Source organism: Ptychodera flava, chromosome 5, assembly GCF_041260155.1.
Source record: "Ptychodera flava strain L36383 chromosome 5, AS_Pfla_20210202, whole genome shotgun sequence".
Classification (NCBI taxonomy): Eukaryota; Metazoa; Hemichordata; class Enteropneusta; family Ptychoderidae; genus Ptychodera; species Ptychodera flava.
Genome location: NC_091932.1, coordinates 45,762,875 through 45,781,479, shown reverse-complemented (window position 1 = coordinate 45,781,479; position 18,605 = coordinate 45,762,875). Strand labels below are relative to the sequence as shown.

Sequence of the window (18,605 nt, the reverse complement as noted above, 5' to 3'; positions counted from 1 at the left end):
CGTAAATGTCAGTTCGATCCTAAATGCGCTAGACGCAAACTTCAGTCCTTAAGGTAGAATGCGCCTCGGGGACTGATATTCGGACTCTCAAACTTTTACAATTCTTTTCTGATCTACCACTTGTTGGGGTTCATTTTAAAGCTCTTGATGTAAGAAAACTTTTTAACGTCTTAGTTTTTCGAAAATCGAAAATTTTATTTTTTTCCCTTAGAGTTAACACGGGGATGGTGGCCATTTTGAATTTCAAATGTAGGTAAATCTGTTGCTCTTGTACCAAAACTTGCACAGCGACCCCTAATTGTTATTGTTGATTTGATTTGAATGGTTGAGATATTCCTGGGGGAAGTTTGAGCAAAAGTTTAGGTCTTTCACTTTCGATGCGCATATTACATTGAAGGACCAGTAGCTTTAACTTTAAATGATTATGTTTTGTATGTCAATCGCAAATTTCTTTTCTACTCCCAATACCATGTTGAAATAAAAACTATTCAACTTATCATCACAGCAACCTACACGCTTGTACAATGCATTGTCATTGTTTACATTTGAATTCTAGTCCGGACTTGAATTCAGTTGTGAAAAATAACAATGCGGTCTACACGTGCAAACAAGCTTAGTTGACGGGTTAAATACCGAGTATCCCAAAATGCTTAGGTGAGTAGAACAGTAAAAAGTAGGGTAAACAGTCATCAAAAATTGCACCTGCTGGTCCTTTAAAGGGACAAAGTCGGCCATTTTTCATGAATTTTGTTTGATACGAGATACTATTTATATTGTTTGACATGATGAAAGATACTGAATGAACGGATGACCATGCATATATTCGACCCCAGTCTTAGACTAATTAAATGAAACCATGGCGAAAATGAATTAATGGTCATGACCATTAATTAATTTTCGCTGTGGTTTCATGTATCGTGCCTAAAACCGGGGTCGAATATATGCATGGTCACCCATTCATTCAGTATCTTTCATCATGTCAAACAATATAAATAGTATCTCGTATCAAACAAAATTCATGGAAAAATGGGCGACTTTGTCCCTTTAAATCAAAACCTGAACTCAAGCAGGCTAGAATGCATTGTCAACATGATATGCCGTGTCTGTAACTCAAGCACTGCATTACAATTATCATCATCTTCGCTTCTTTGTAGATGAACTAACAATGTATTCTGCAAGGTGGGCCTTTGCATGAACTTTGACCCCAAATAAGCGTCGCTAATTGCTCTCCCGTACGTAATACCCGGATAAAGGGGAGACGCGACTCTCTTGAGAGCTACTGTTGGCGACTCCATTCTGGAAGCTACCTTATCAGAGGCCACGATCTGCATACTCATGATGACATTAGAGAGAGCGAGGACGTCACCGTACCCCGAATCAGTCGCCACAAACGATTCCTATCTGTACGGAGTTTGTAAATAGATTCCCCAGGCAGATATGTCGTATATGGTCGTCGTTATCCGATATGACCCGAGAATCTGATAACTTGGTATTCGTTTCCGCGAATATTGAATTGTCTGAGAAGACTGAGCAGCCGGACAAAAGTGGAACAGTTGTTTCAAATCGGTGATCAGTTACCATTCTCTTTTCAAATTTAATGAGGCGAGCAATAGTATCGGTTATAACGGTAATTTTTATTGTGACAAGAATTGACATAAACATGTCGACATGAACGCTTCCATGCCTAAGCTTATAGCTAAGTTAGTAAACATGATTCTGCATATCTAGGGCGTAAGTAAAATATTTATGGAAAAAACATACAACGTTTATTTATGACGCATGTCTGTAAGATATTTTGTTGTCATGGCTACTGTGGCTGCATGACACCAGGACGATCGAAGCCTTTTGCTGATTACATTTTTTCGACGTTTACTCTGTCACGTGATCACGTCGGACCATAAGGTGTTTATAGGAATGACACAGGTTCATACTCAAGCCTCGAGAAAACCTCCAAACTGATTCTTTAAAATAAGTCCGGTGTTTCTACGAAATAATGACTGCGACAAGCTCTTGGAAACATCATGCGATGACGTAATTATCGGTAGAAAAGAAATGACGTCACAACTTTCATGCTAAATTAATTTTCTAATTTAATTATACCGTACCGAGCATTATTTCTGTAAATTGTGGCACAATTGCCTTTAATTATTTGTACGCCGTAATTAAAAACCAAACCATGTATAATAATCGCCCGATATCCACTGTTTGCTACTACGTATAAAACGTCAAACTTTCCTAAATTTTGTGTGGAAACTGTAATTGAACACAAATGTTCAAAATAGACTGCTTTAAGTTTGAGTCGTTGGATTGTTAGTTGCTGTCTATGCAATTCAAATGCATATCTGGTTACCAGGATGTAATTTCCTTGCAACAACTCAAATTTTAATGTATCACCGGACAGCTAGTGTATGCACCTAATCCGCTTTGTGTTGTTGAAGTATTCAACAAATAATAAAGACAAATTAGAAGATTCGAATTAAGATTTTCCCGTTCGCTCGATCAAATTCTCTACAGTTTTATTCACATATTAAAATGTCGATGACAACGTTTGTTAACTCCTGAACAGCGAAAAATCTCTGGCTGCTGAACTGGTCAAAATAAAACATTAACTACGAGACTGAGACTGCGAACTGTGGGCTTGCAAAGTTTTACTCTATTCCAAATGTATTTAGTGTAGGCATTCGTTTAGTTGCTAAAGTAAGTCTACCAAGGTCGCTGACACTGTGGAATTATTAGAGAGCCATATTTTGTTCATCAGTATTCTCTGATGGACAATCGTAGTCCTTATGTATAATTTCCTCAACGTACGCCCTCTCAGCAATGATGGTAAGGACCCATTCATGCCATAGATAACAGTAATGGGTCAATCTGAGTGAAAACTTGGTGTTACGAATCACATAGTGGTATTACATGACTTTTTATCAGGGTAGTGCAGTTTTCAACCCGCACAACGAAATACAAACACAGGCTGAGTAGAAACTGTATTCAGCTGATATGTTCTATGTTGTGACAGTTTGTAACGAGCGATGGTTGAACTTTCATGCCTTCACTTATAGTTCAGCTGACCCTCGATGATATTGTCCATGTCTTGCTCATCCGTCGCTAGCGATGGACATCATAAAAGATCCCTGCTCAAGTCTGAAAAGAGCAAGTGCTAAAAATAACTTTCAGTGTGTCTAGCCTTTTTAATCTCATTCTATGAATTTTTCCTGGAATATCCGACGAATCGATGAAGAAGTAGCCAAACAATTTTATTCCAAGTCACTCCTCCAGTTTGTACGGTGTGGTTTTTAATTCTGAAAAAAGTACGTCCGTTGAACTGTCAGGTAGCTGTCAGCTAGTGTACGCAGTCATTCAAACTGAAGCATGACAGGTAATAACATGTGAACAGAACTGGCCGGTACACTTTGAATTGACCTTTAAAGAAAAAGTCGGAAAAAGAAAAAACTGAATATCTTAGTTGCGGTGATGTGACGCGTGTAAGCATGAGTTTGAGCAATAATCAGACAGGAGCTTACACCAGGATTGACAAATAGATAGACAGACAGGAAAGCAGAGAGACTGGCAGTCGTTAAGATAGTATTAGACACAGGAAGACTTTGATGTGAAATGATTACTGAGAGAGAGAGAGAGAGAGAGAGAGAGAGAGAGAGAGAGAGAGAGAGAGAGAGCCAATGATACATGTTTTATGTAAAATGAACTACAGAATTACCGAGGGAGCGATCAGAGTTTGGCGCAATTGTTACGTATGGTTTAATCACTCTCGTATGAATTTCTGAAGTGCTCCTAAATCCTGTGGATCGCTATACAAGCTCATCACGACTTATCACAACCATCGGAAATCAACGTTTTGCTCCAACCCTGTGTACTCCCACGTTCACTTAAGTTGATCAATCATGGTGGTAAAAACACGTACTAATGTTCGATAACACGATAACCTATTACATGTACTTTCTAACTTGTTTTTTTCGATCTAGATGAGTTCCAATTTAAAATATCAAAAGCATTTAATGCCGAAGTGAATATACCTTATTCACTAATTTTATCGGCAGGATATTTCCATGTTCATTTGTAAATTATATAGAAATGGCAGAAAAAATCCTCTTTAGAACGCTATAAAAGAGATTGCACATTCTGCAGTATAGATAATTAAGTTATTTTTTCACACAGATGTTTCCTGTCTTTATTAGTATTGTATACCACAGACCCTGGTATCGCAGTATTATCTGTCCTGTTTCTAAGCCGCTGTCCGTGATGCAGTTCTAGCTATCGAGATCCGAGCCCGACGCCACATCTTCTCTCATGTCGTTCACTGTGTAAACCGGAAAGGTTTGAAAAGATGGACAAATTGACGAGAAAAAGAAAGCATTAAGTGTAACGAGTGCATTCAAAACGAACCTCACTCGACTCCCTATTGACGGAACTCAAATATCAAGTCTATAGCTGAGAGTTTGTTTAACTAAGTGGTCTACCTAATTACCGACCAATTAGTAAATTGTTTGGGAGGAGTCAACGAAAAGGGAAGTATTCATCCCATGCATTTATAGGTAATTCATAATTCTGTTGGGTATTAAATTTATTCAGGTGACGAAAACAGCTCTATTGGTTGGTTGATTGAATTTCAGGTCGTTCGAACTCCCTAGGTTGTCTGATATTACAAGCGGTCGATATCCCTAGAGGGGTTTCTATTGGTCAACGTCACTTATACAAATATCGCCAGGGATTTGCACTTACACTTAAACGTGACTCAACACGAAAAATAGTCCTTAAAGGCTTCGAAATACCTACCTCGGTACAGACGAAGCCATTGACTGAATTTGCCGTGATAGCCGGTTACCCATGGCAACAGTCGCTCATTATGAGTACATTTGTTTAAATATCTGAAAAGACTATCATCCAAGTTTCAGGTTGATCTAAGTATCTTGGCATAGACACTAGTCAGCGACTGTGACTGAGAACTGTATGTGTTTGTACGGCTGGACTTGTTAGTAATATCAGACAACGAATGCCAGCACTTGACTGGCTTTGATTGAAGGCGTGCGCCGAATTCGCTCCTCTGCCAAATACTCGAGCTCGGAACGCGACAAATTTCCCTACTGATGTGGTTCTCCTCTTTTTTGTCACATCTCTTTAGATCTTTAACATCGCATTCTCTTGAGAACTTCCTCCAACGAAGCTTTGTTCTGGCATGCATTGAGTGAACTCTCAGTCTTCAAGACGACTATTCCTTGAGGAGTGAACACACCGAACGAAGTCACGATGCACGCTGTAACAAGTGCGGCTACCGTAGCTTCGCGTCGCCTGGCCGAAGCGAGAAACACCGCCCGCCGGTTTCTCCCCTTCAACAGAGGCGAAGACGAGGAGCGGGTGCACTTCGCTCACCATGACAGGACCGAAATGGAAGTTTTCAACGAAGATGGCAAGGGGAAGGACGCTGAAGATATCAGTGAGGCGGAGAAAGGCTTAGAGATGAATGGCGGGATACCGAACGACCAAAAGCCGCCACCGAAAGTTGAGAGCAGTAACGAACCTATCGCTAAGAGATCCATATCGTCATGGGATGCTGGATGGAATGTTACCAATGCTATCCAGGTAAGGTAAAATGATTCCAACCGATTTTGTCGGGCATAGCTTTGAACCTTTCGACAATCACGAAACACCAAAGGAAATTTCAGCGGACCCGTTAGAGGGGAGGGTTTTTGCAAACAATGACATGCACACATTTAACTTTGTTTTGTGTCCACTTCAGTAATCTATATGTTCATTTTGGCCTTCTGAACACGAAATGATCACTCCGTCAGGTGTTTAAACTTAGATTCCTTTAGTCGTATTTCTTCACAAGTATATCTTTCTTACAATTCCAAGGAAATTATGTTATGCTCTTTGCTTTGCTGATGTCACGATGGACAGTGTAAAACTGTTACCACTTTGACCATAGGCCCTGTAAGGAGTATTCATGGTTTGACCAATGAATTTGTGAGACGCACTACTGCCGGCCGTCAATATATGGTGCATTAAAGCAGTACACAGTGTTCGCAGTCGGCAGTGGTCCGTGCCTTCGATGTACTTACGTCAGAAATGATTACATCTGCCAACTTAGAATAGCTGCGACTACCGCAGGCGTTTTAAAGGAGTGTCGGAGACAGCTACCTTTTTTTGCCAGCAAAAAGCGCTACCACGGCTCTGATAACGCATACCACAGGGGTGTTTTGTGGTAAAAACGGCACAGGTTACTAGCGACGGCATTTGAAACGATGCTTTCCTTCGTTGGAAAACGGTAGCTGTCACTGATGCGACCGTGATTAGAACAACACTGAACAGCATTTGCCTCGTTTACAACGTCAGTGAGCTCAAGATCCTCAATAAACACACTTCTGAACATCTAGTACACTTGGAATAAAGCTTACCAGGCCAACTGCTTTGTATAAAAAACTAAAACTTCAGTTTAACTAGTCGGCTACATGTTGTGAAACAGAAATCACGTCTTCACGATCTGTTTACGACGTGCGTTATCAAACTAAATTAATGACAGTGTCAACGAAAGACGTGTGCGTTCAAAACCGTGCTGTTTTAAGGAACTGAACACGACAACACTCATAATCATCAGTGTATATCAACCGTAAACCGGCCTTGTTTTCATTCGACGTACGGACCGGACTCTGAGCTCTTCCGTCGACGTTAACATTCATTATCTAGACAAATTACACTGCAAATCCACAAATTAAAGCAGTTTCTGGTACTTGAGTGCCAAATGTCTGATTGATTCTAGTTGCAGATTGCGAGCGTATGGGCCATGGCTATTGTTCACTGCTCATCTAAATTATTGAGTGTAACAAATGTATAATTTAATAATCTTGAAGAGCGAGTGGTTCCACCACAGCTCTTACATGATAACCGACGAAACGATGAGCAAAGCGTAAAATGATGAGGGGCCGTTCGGTTTCTGCTTTGTAAACGACCCAGCTTTCAACTTCAACGTGCATTCCGACACAGAATCTACATCACTTCATCGGCAATTATTTTACCGTCTACTTCTCTGCGGCTCATACCGACAGAATACAAAGCTACGCAAGCTTGGGTAAAATTAGAAAACTGACTGTTTGATGTACGTTTCCTCAATTTTCACAGTTCCTTGTTTAATATTACTCACCGGTGAAGATTAAATTCTATTTCATTGAAAGAGCTTCGCCCCTGAGGACGAAAGTTCTTCGCATTCCGTCCTAACAACGGAGGTATCCCTGTTCCTGCGTTACCAGGTGTTAAAGAATTCCCCAAACGCTTAAATATTTAATTCATGGAGGGCATTTCTTATACCTCTGTGTCTCCTATACGTGTTGACCTACTGTATGATTCTAACAACGGTAAACAGTCTCTCTGTGATACGCAGTTGAGTAAAGGACTTTGTTCTAAAAATTGACCTTTTAAAAATTTTATGAATATCATAGCGTAAAATTTATTGGTAATGTTGTAGTAGACAGATGCTGAATTTGGTATTGACGTCAAGATCGAAAAATGATGACAGCATTTGAGCAGGTTTTAACTTTGTATAGTTGCTACATATGGATGCTGTCGGATTTCAGCACATTATGCTTCAGCGTGGAAGTGCCATAATAGTTATCGGGGCGGTGGGGGGGGGGGGGAGGAAGAGGTGAAAGGAAGAAGGGATGGGATGAGACGAAGATGAGAGGCGACAAGAAGATGATACAAACAAACACAGTTGTAAATGTTAGCGATACCGTGTGAATCACACATCCTGCAGTTTACAAAGCACGCTACAATACATTCATAAGCGGTTTTGGAGCCTTCATCGATTCATAGCTCGCGGCTTGGATTCGTTGACAATAGAAATACATCTCTGTGTGTTTTTCACTTCATGTTAACACGCAATTCTCTAGTGATGTAGAGATGCTGCCTATGCCTGTCTGATAAGTGTGCGTTTTCCACGAACTCGGATGAATACAAAAACCGACTGAAGCGTTAACATAGATACATGGAAGCTAGGCCCTCCGTCCATGCGATGCAGTGGGAATTATTTATCATACTTTGGTGTAAATAAATTATCAGAAAGAAGCGCACAAGGATGCACTCAAGGGTTACCGAAGTTTCGCTTTAATTGCTTACGGGGTGTAGGGCAGTCTATCACTGACCAATCAGAGACGAGCCGCAAATCATGACGACAATGACAACACCAAAGACTTTACAATAGCCAATCAAGCCACAAGAAAACATTGAAATGTCCACAAGCTTTGCGGAAGATAAAAGTGCATTTGTGTGGAAAATATCAGCACGATTTGGCAAGTAAATCTTGCAAGCGTGTTCTTCTATAGAATGACTCTATCACATTAATATTTCAACGCTCACCTTCTCGTAAAACTACTGATTATTTAACGTTACAAAATACAGAATGGCTATGAAGGTAATATACTAGTAACGCGTGCGTTATGTAAATATATGTAAATATATGTAAATTCGTCAATTAACTGCGTTTGTCGTACACCCTAATTTGACTTGACTTAATCACTAGAGTTGAAACTTTACAATGCTGTATAGCTGATTTCCAAAGCTGCCACTGAGAATTCGAGGTCACTTTCTGAGGATTTTAAAAACATTCTGGGAAGATTTCCCGCGAGTAAATTTTCCCGGATTTGTATTGTTTGTTCCCAGGACGATCTGCTTGGAATGGCTTCGGGAGCAGTGAAGATCGCGAACTTTGTTCACCCATGATCGCTTTAATCTGATTTGGAGAGCATTTGTGAAATCTCTCTGTCATCACAGCAAATAGCCAAGTCATTAGTGGTTCTAGTTTAGATGGGACGAGATAGCTCAAAGAACGCAATCGGTTTATTGAACTTTGAATCAAAGTTAAAAGTAAGGAGAAAATGACTTCAGTTGGATTGACGAGTCTCCACGGATTGTAATCAACTTCCCGGTCGTCTTCTCTTCTTTTCAAAGTAACGATGATATTGAAACAATGCAATTTGAAATGAGACCCTCGAATACAAAAAAGGACATCGATGTACTTACAGAAATCAATACGCTGTACCCAGGCGTGCATACGTGATTTTTCTCGTGTTTTTTCGTTCGGGTTGCCGTCATATGTTTCCCTAATGCGACGGCAGTAAAATTTGAGCAAATAATTTGTTTCGTCAATGTGTTTTACGAGTCCCTGGTTGAACTGCACAAATCGTTACACTCTCTAGATCGTTAGACCGTAGCGATTTAATGTTATACTTCTATTACATAAATCTGAGTGGCGTTTGGTACATTTGGCAGCTTTGATTACTGGAGATTCGCATAGCAATACATATAAAGAGTATAGTAGCTCTCCGCGACTACCGATTTTCTATAACTTTACGGCAGTGTTCGCTTCGAAAGTTAAAAATATAAACCTTTGCTCAAACTTTGCTCAAGGAAACTTTCGACCATTCTCTTACCAAATCAAGAATAAAAATCAGGTGTCGAAGTGCATTTACTGATATTTAAAATTCAAAATGGCCGCCATCCCTGTGTTAACTCTTAGGGGAAAATACAATTTTCGATTTTAGAAAAAAAAAACTAATAAAGTGAACGTTTTCTTACTTCAAGAGCTTTAAATGAGCCCTCACAAGTGATAGACCAGAAAGTATTGTAAAAAATTAAGAGTTGGACTATCTGTCCCCGAGGTGCATTCTGCCTTAACTTTCTACAACGACAACTATCAGTTACGATTGTACAGTTTTAATTCAGAAACATTGAAGTTTTCCGTACAAGTCGAAATAAAATAGTTTGGCTTGAGGACATGGGGATTTATGATATGTCCAACGATGTCTTTAATTACCCTACGCCACAGTTGCTGTGACAACGGTTAACCAAGGAAGGTTAGTGATTGATCGAACAGGTCCGTTTCACCCTTGTCTAACTCAGTAAACAATAGTGGTGGTGGTGGTGGTGGTGGTTGGGGGTATCTCTACAAAATCGCATTTGTACAAATTCCACGAAAAATATACGAAATCGAAAGCGAGGAAGTAGATTTTTCTTAGATAATAAGTTCATGATAAGCAAGGAAAATCGATCTTTCATATTGCTTGTCAAATTTTAAGGGTCTCCGGTGGCTGCCGATAGCTGCCGATAGCTGCCGATAGCAAGATCCAACCAGCATCCATGGAAAATAAATTTTAAATTTTATGGGAATAAGTCATAAGCAGGCCAAATTGGCGTGTATCTTACGGATATTGGTATTGGCTCGTTCCATTCTTTTTAAGGAGTGCATTAACCCGATGATGCAATATCTCGACTCGACGGTACCTCTTTACATTTCGATCAATTTCTTCAGAAAAACTTTCAAGCAAAAATTCATACTGCCCTTCTCTTTGAAGAAATTACCTGGAGTTTAAATCATTCATGCTTTGATTGATTGGGTACAAATTGGTGAGGATGTATTTCCCACACAAGGTATTTACTCTATTAGTATATCTCTCTCATCTGAGATATTAAATCTGTCGCGTAAGAAACGTTGCATGAGAGCGGTGATTGGTCACGCCTGGTTAAATCCTGGATGATGTCACGTGTTTCTAAGGGGTTCGCGGTGCTCTGTGATTGGTTGAAGTCATGTTATGCAACCTTGATCAGTGCAAGTTGTTTGTTTGGAGTTGACAGCTTATCATGGATTTTGAGTGTACACTTTCTGATTGGCGCGTGCCATGATAGACGATGCCTGATTAAAGCTGTGGAAAAGATGATTTATTCAGTCGGTATCGGCGTTATTCTGGGTTTTTTTTCACGTTGCATAAAGCTGATAATTAGTCGAAACAGATTTTGAAGTGCAAAGTTTCACTCTGTTGTCATCGCATATTGCTTCATAAGAGTTTGATTGTGACATGTCACATGTGTGGGGCTGGTTGCTCTACTTCCGTATAGGTCATATTGATCAAAGCCAAGATGATTGACTACGTTTCTCAGTAAACACACACCCATGAGGAGGACAAATTGCTCAAAAATTGTGTGAAACCAATCCCTCTTTTCTTTCTTCAGATGATTCAACAATGACCGCACAGCTGAAAATCGAAAACAAAATTGTCTTGAAAATTTTCATTTAAGCGCTACCCTTGTTCCACGCCGAGTAATTTAATCCCTGAGAATTGTAGGAAAGATGTTCTGGCACCGTGACTTCGGGGAAATCAGAGTAAACCGAGCGCATGTTCCGGGTGATGAGCCGGGAACTGTGAAAGCTGTGCGTTTCTTTTCAGCTCAGGGCGTTAGTCGTGAAAACTGTTTCAAGACAAACATTCATATTGCACTGATCTACCTCAGTGGTGAATTACTGCATTGCGATGTGACTTGGTCTGTTACAGCAGTGAAATTTTCTGCTTTTACTGAATCGATGAACTTCTGTTTAGTTGTCTTATCTATATTTGCAAACCCTGAAAAACACGCCGGCAATCAATTAATCGATCTATTGATTTGTTCATCCCTGAGTGTTCTCGTGAATTCTGACATTCTTTAAATCTATTCATTTGTCGTTCGTTTGTTCATTCCCCTAGTCAAAGTGTTCAGTCTATTTATCTATCCATCCATCCATCCATCCACCCATCCATCCATCCATCCATCCATCCATCCATCCATCAACCCATCCATCCATCCATCCATCCATCCGTTCGTTTGATAACCCCGTCAATCATTGTTTTATTCATTTATCCACCCATCGCTTGTTCATTTATTTAGCCAAATACAGAGCATTCAGTCCATCGGTCTAACCATCTTTACATCGATCAATTTGTAGCTATTCATTTATCAATTAAACCATTCATTCATTCATTCATTCATTCATTCATTCATTCATTCATTCATTCATTCATTCATTCATTCATTCATTCATTCATTCATTCATCCATCCATGTTCCTCCAATCATGTTTGGTGGATGACATCCATCCATCTATCCACCCATCCATCCGTCCATACATACATACATACATACATACATACATACATACATACATACATACATACATACATACATACATACATACATACATACATACATACATACATACATACATACATACATACATACATACATACATACATACATACATACATACATACATACATACATACATACACAGACAGACAGACAGACAGACAGACAGACCGTACTTACAATTACTCCGGTCCAGTAATCTCTTTCTACTGAAGCAGGCACATAAAATGTTAAATCCCTCTAACCTCTCGCCTCTATTCCCCCTGTTTCTAATCAAGCCTCTTCCTGTCACTTTTCCATCTGGTCTTTGTCTCTTCCTACCTCTCCTTTCTACATCTTCCCTTTCCCTCGTCTTTCCCTTAACTCTAACTCTAGCGCTGTCGTGCTTTTTGCGAATGCTGCATCCTAACATTTATAATATGATTGCCCCATCAATATCTTCGTCGACCTTGCCAAACTATTCGCATTTTTCCATTTTCAATTCCACAGGGTACACTCAATTCTCCACTAGGCACATTCAGTCTTCGATTACAATCAATCTAGCATGGTATAATCATAAATACAGTTGATAATCTCAGGGGAATACTTTCATTGGCCTAAGCCTTTGCCCAGAGAACCATAATCCACAATCATTCAGCGAGAAGAAAGCCATTTGCAAGAACGCAAACTAATGGTTGATTCCCATGTTTGTCAAGTCTTCAGTCAATGGCAGCTAGAGCAATGGCGTTTATTAAACTAGGAATGCGTTTGGTCTATCTAGCCGTTGACGATGTGTTGAAATAACCTAACGTCTGCGAAGAACAGTAACCTGAACACTTAATGGGTAAATCTCCTATGAAAAAAGTGCCATGTAACGTACAGCGAAGTAATGACAACAGAGTATTTTGTTGTAACTTTTACAAAGTATTAGGCCCCTATCCTACACAGTTAACTATATTCAATGATATTGAATTTGCCCAAAAGGTACGTTTAAGGTAGAATGCGTCTCGGGGACAGATATTCGGCCTCTCTAACTTTTACAATTCTTTTCTGATCTACCTCTTGTGGGGTTCATTTTAAAGCTCTTGGTGTATGAAACCTTTCCACAGTCTTAGTTTCTCTAAATTCGAAACTTTTATTTTTCTCAATAGAGTTAACACAGGAATGGCGACCATTTTGAATTTCAAATATCGATAAATCTTGGGTAATTTATTTCTCTGGTACCATAATTTGCACGGTGACGCCGATTTTTTATTCTTGATTTTGAAAGAGAATGGTTGGAAATTCCTTCAGGAAAGTTGGAGCAAAAGTCTTTCACTTTGGAGGCGCATACTACCTTAAGCTGTGAATTAAACACGGTGACGCCGATTTTTTATACCGTATATTTATTCATACATGATTTTGACTCGTTGCGTTTAATTTACGAATACACTCAGAGCTTTATGGCGTGATATGCCGTGATTGTGAGTGGCTCAATTACGCTACACATGACACGTCACAGATATTTGTCCAACTGTTCCCATGAGCAGTACAAATCTCTCTTGAACATAAAACTGTCCCGATGCAAAAGCCTTTCTGAAATTTGGAAATATGACTGGCTAGTACGGCAAAATGTTCTTACTGGAAAACTTTGAAATACAGATCATGTCCTTGTCTACAAGACTTTCACATTTCCGTCTACGTGTTATTGACTTGCTTTGGACATGTACCTTAGCACGTACGTTAAACGCACCGATACAGAGATGCCTGAAGGGTTTTACCAGGGAAAATTCGATACAACCAGCGACTGTTAGAAATTGCCATGGTTTGTAGTGGGCTTGAATGGCTTGCAATCAGTACGCATGGTCAATTGTTCGGCATACAACAATCTCGCTACAGCTGCTCATCGATCATAGAGCTTTAGAAAATTCAATACATTGATAAGTCGAATCTTTTCAAATTCTTTTCACCTAGAAATGAAATCTCTTTCCTTCAGCCTCCATCGGGAGCAAACTCAACTCTCTACAAAAGAATTCCATCAAATGCCAGCGATTTAGGAGTGATTTGAGTCATACACTTCAAGCCTGACATGCTTTTGTTGGTTACACTCCATTTGTGTCACACTGTATGTCCTGCCTATTCATGTCCTATTCATCTATGCATAATTTCGCGTCATTATGTACCATTTGGTGGCCATGCGACTGTTTCCCGTGTTTAAGGTGAGCGAAACTATCGCAATTTTCAGAGAATTCCGACTGATTTCCCATTTGACCCTCAAAAAATCGTCTCATTTACTCTTTTTATTTCGCTCACCGGCAGTAACGATAATGACTGCCCAGACATTCCATGGCACGCGTTAATTCACAGTTTCAAAAAACATGAAATCGACAGGCGATGATACAGCAGAACTTATTAATTTCATGTCGCTTTCAAAAATGCCTGTAGAGCACACACAAGCATAATAAATGTCACGATTCAGCTACTTCTGCCGTGATGGAAACGTGTACAGACTCCTCAAGACACTTTCACAAAGGGCTTGGCAGAAATGCCGTCGTGTCTTGGTTGGAGGCGAGAGTGCATTATTGCAAACAAACAAACCACTCAAAAAATCTAGAATGCGAAGTCACACGATGACGTATGTTTTAAACTTGATATTGAGGCTGCCATGTGCCATTGGGAATCCGACTAAAGAGTATAATACGCCCCTCCCCGAGACCCTTGAATGTGAATTTTGGTAGAGAAATAGATGCCGTATTGAGGTGATTAAAACACAACCATGATTTTAAATCACATGTTCGTCTTTCTCGCATGGTAGATGACACAGTGGGATCAGATTTTCAGCGCCAGGGATCTCGTCGCATTTATTTCCCCGTTGACTGAGCTTAATTCCCTTGGTGAGGACGCTGAGTTTGCATTGTAGATGGTCTTCCGTCGTCTCTACCAACTTCATCAGTACAGCTGATTTTGAAGAGCCGTTCTGTCAATTGCTCGAATACTGGGTACATAGGTCCCATGTCTGACCTCGTGTGGATTGATTCGATTTCATGGGAAATAGAAAAGTTTCATCGTGATTGATTTTTATCATTTTGGTCAAAAATCTTTGCCGGGTACATTTGGTTCAGGTGCAGTAAGCTATGTACGAATCTGATGGAGAATTTACTGCATTGCCTACCTCTAAACAGTCAGTCACATTTAGATACATTCGAAGTTTACGGACATTAGCGATTTCATGTTTTGGGATATTCTGACATTTTATGCAGAAAAATCTAAAATTCAAGTGATCGATAGAATTGACATTGGGTTCTAAAGTTGCAAGCGGTTGTGTATGTCAGCCTACTTGCGCAATTCACCATGTCTTTGATTTCAAGATTACGCTTTTCATTTTTTTTGGTCAAATCTAGGCGTCTCAGATACACCATTATCACATATTTGGATTGTCATTTCCATTTCTGCAACTTAATATTCTGATCAATATTGGGTATTTTTTGCCACATGTTTCATTAAGTATGTGCGTCCGATTAGTTTCATTCTTGTATTGTGTGAACTATCACAGCTGAGCTATATTATTGAGGTGTCTTGTGTTATAAGGGAAGTAGATCACCATTTGACAACGGATGTCGCTAAGTTAGTGACACGCAACAACTTAGGGATCAACAATTAGATCTTGGGACTTTGGGGGATACTTTGAAAGCACGATTTGTTTGTAAAATTGCAGCCATGGTTTTTTAAACTGAAACTGAAATGTGTAATTCTCAAAGATAAGCCTTCATGCTCTTGCCAAATCTGGAAAAAACGTCAAATCTTAGAACGCGAAAAAAGTCCTGACTCTGAGCATTACTCATACCTATACTTGTCCATTATGTAGCATATTGTGATTTCGATCGCAGAAGATTTTATTAAGCTAGAATACGCTTCGAGGACAGATATTCGGATTGTGAAAATTGTCCAATACCTCTGATCTACCACTCATGTTGACTCATTTTGAAGCTCTTGGAGAAATTAAAAGCCTCGCCATCTTATCTTTTAGGAAATCGAAAATATGATTTTTTTTCTATAAATGGCGGCCATTTTGATTTTTAAGTATCGGTAAATATTGAATAATTAGTTTCTCTGCAACCAAACTTTGCACGGTGACCTCCATTCATTGTTATTCATGATTTAGAACGAATATGGTTTAAACTTTCCTTTAGGAAAATTGAGCAAAAGTTTAAGTCTGCTACTTTCGAGGCGCATACGTCCTCAACGGCAAAGTTTTTAATGGAAAAACTCATATGTCATTATAGACTGTGGAAAGCAAATTATGTAATTCAAATGTTTGTGATTTCAGTATACCCAACAGAATTGAATTTGGTGTGGACTGACTTCTGCTCTCCATTTTTGTTTTCATTTTCTGTTTGTTCAGGCTACATGCAGTTTTTTTGGTATTGCAACCAATGTTTTTGTAGTTTTTACGTTTCTGATGTAAGTCTAGGAGTCTGGTCTCTGACCTGCACGTGACCTACACGTGACATAGGACACACATCACTTCAGAATTATTCAACAGAGCTTTGGACCATGAGTAATTCCATACAAGAAAGTATTTTCCATGGAAAAAAATATGGTACAAGCGAGAGAAATTGATAATTCCCAAAACGAAAACTATCAAAATGAAAAATAGAACGAGGTGTGGGGAAATAAAAGTTATGGGAAGGAACCGCTCGTAAATCCGCTGGCAAAACTGATTACCCACGGTGATAAGCGATTCCATATGGAATATATCAATGTAGGTGTTCCTGGGATTTCATTCAAGGTGGCTGGGTGTTCATTCGTGAAGTGTTAGGTGTATAACGTTGAATGGATGAATTGAAGCTGACAAGTTTAATCAGAGATTCGAAAGAGGAAATCATTTTGACACTACATTAATAATCATTCATTATCACCCTCAAATCGTAAGGTTAGCACATGATTGAGAAGAAATTGGCCCTGATTTAATCATAACTGAAGCATGTTCTGCTGTCGGAGAGAACTCTCAGCTTTGCATGCAGTGTATTTCTGTTCAGTTATAAATCAAAGTATCCACAATCACGTATCTGACCTTTTTAGTCTGTTCATTTCACTTGGAAGCGTTCGGAGAAATCGTGATTTCTTATATACAAGAGCCGCGGCACTAACAGCCGCGCGTGTTGGAAATTGCAAAGGAAAGCATCGCTGGCAACCCTGTCTTGTTTCCTTTTATCATTTTGTTCCAGACAAGCACTGGCATTTGCAATATTACACAACGATAAGCCAACATTTCATATTAGGCTAACAGATACAAACAGAATGTTCTCGTTTACAAATATTTCTCTGCGATTGAAAAAAAACTTGAACATTTCTGACTTAGTCAGCTTGCATATGTAGACAAAGGCCATTGTCAAACCTCTCTCATTATCACATTGAAAATAGAAAGTGTCACTTTTTCCTCAAAGATTTAACCCTATGATGGCGGCCATTTTGAATTTGAAGTGTCGGTGAATATTGGATTTCTTTCTTTCGTTCGAAGCTTTGCATTGTGGCCCCTGATTTTTAAGGTAGTACACGCCTCAAAAGTGAAAGACTTAAGCTTTTGCTCAACTGTCTGCAATGAAACTGTCAACCATTCTCTTCAGAAATGAATTAAGAATTAATTAAGAATATATACTATGGGTCATAGTGCAATGTTTGGCACCAGAGAAACAAAATAATAACATAACATTTGCCGATGGCTGATATTCAAAATGGCCGCCGTCCCTGTGTTACTCTAAGGTCAAAAAACTTCATCGATTTTCGAAAAACATGAACGGTGAACATTTTTCCTACTCCAAGAGCTTCAAAATGAGCCCCCAAGAGATAAATCAGGAAGAAATTGTAAAAATTTGAGAGTCCGAATATCTGTCACCGAGACGCATCTACCTTTATCATGATTTTGAAAGAGAATGGTGACAGTTTCCTCAAAGAAAGTTACAACAAAAACAGAAGTTTTCCAGCTTTTTGAGGCGCGTAGTACCTTAAAATCCTCACGTGAAAGAAACAGAGATTATCTGTGCCAAACAACACTGACAGTCTCATTTCTGAAAATGATGAGACACAATTTTATGATTCTAAGAGACGCTTCGACCATCCACCAACATGGCTTTGCAGTAAAGCTCTGAAACCTGATCAGGAAGAAGCTAGTCGCTGAACGTCTTCATTTGCATATCTTTTACATATACGAGATTGATGTGGATGTGTTTAATGAGTTATTTACATGTGACCATTGATGGAGAGTAAAGCATGAAGCATGTAAGACATCCTTCTCTCGGCGGATAGCATGCTTGGGTTAGCATTGCTCAGTACAGCCCCGGGTAATGTAGCGTCACAATATCCCAATGACAAACGACTATTTAAATGGAAGTTCATCCGGGAATTCCAACATGGCCGTTGGCCGTAATTTCTTTTCAGTCCTCATCGAATTGCAGTCTAGCTGAAGCTCAAATCGTAGAGGTACCAGCGGTAGAAGCGTCTATCTCCATGCTAAAACAAATAAAACTGACGAGACGGTGGACTTTCATCTTGTATGTTGTAACCGATGTTCAACGACTCACATATTCGAAACACCTCTTTTGAAGGCACAGACTTGTGTCAACAGTATGTTTCCAATATTGTTATCCCTTTATGTTACACACAGAAAAAAAAATTGAACATAGGAGAGCA

At 39.4% G+C, this 18,605-nt stretch overlaps 1 protein-coding gene across 2 annotated transcripts in view; it reads left to right on the top strand.

The window, feature by feature from the left end:
• Positions 1–18,605, top strand: part of LOC139134097 (vesicular inhibitory amino acid transporter-like) — a 44,019-nt gene that overhangs the window by 8,932 nt on the left and 16,482 nt on the right. The window contains exon 2 of one of the 2 annotated variants that reach the window (XM_070701006.1): positions 5,135–5,592. In XM_070701006.1, coding sequence (XP_070557107.1) covers positions 5,260–5,592 — 333 coding nt within the window. In that variant the 5' untranslated portion in view covers positions 5,135–5,259. Of the gene's footprint in view, positions 1–4,738; positions 5,593–18,605 lie in introns of those variants that run through there. The other variant, XM_070701005.1, reaches the window with a different exon arrangement.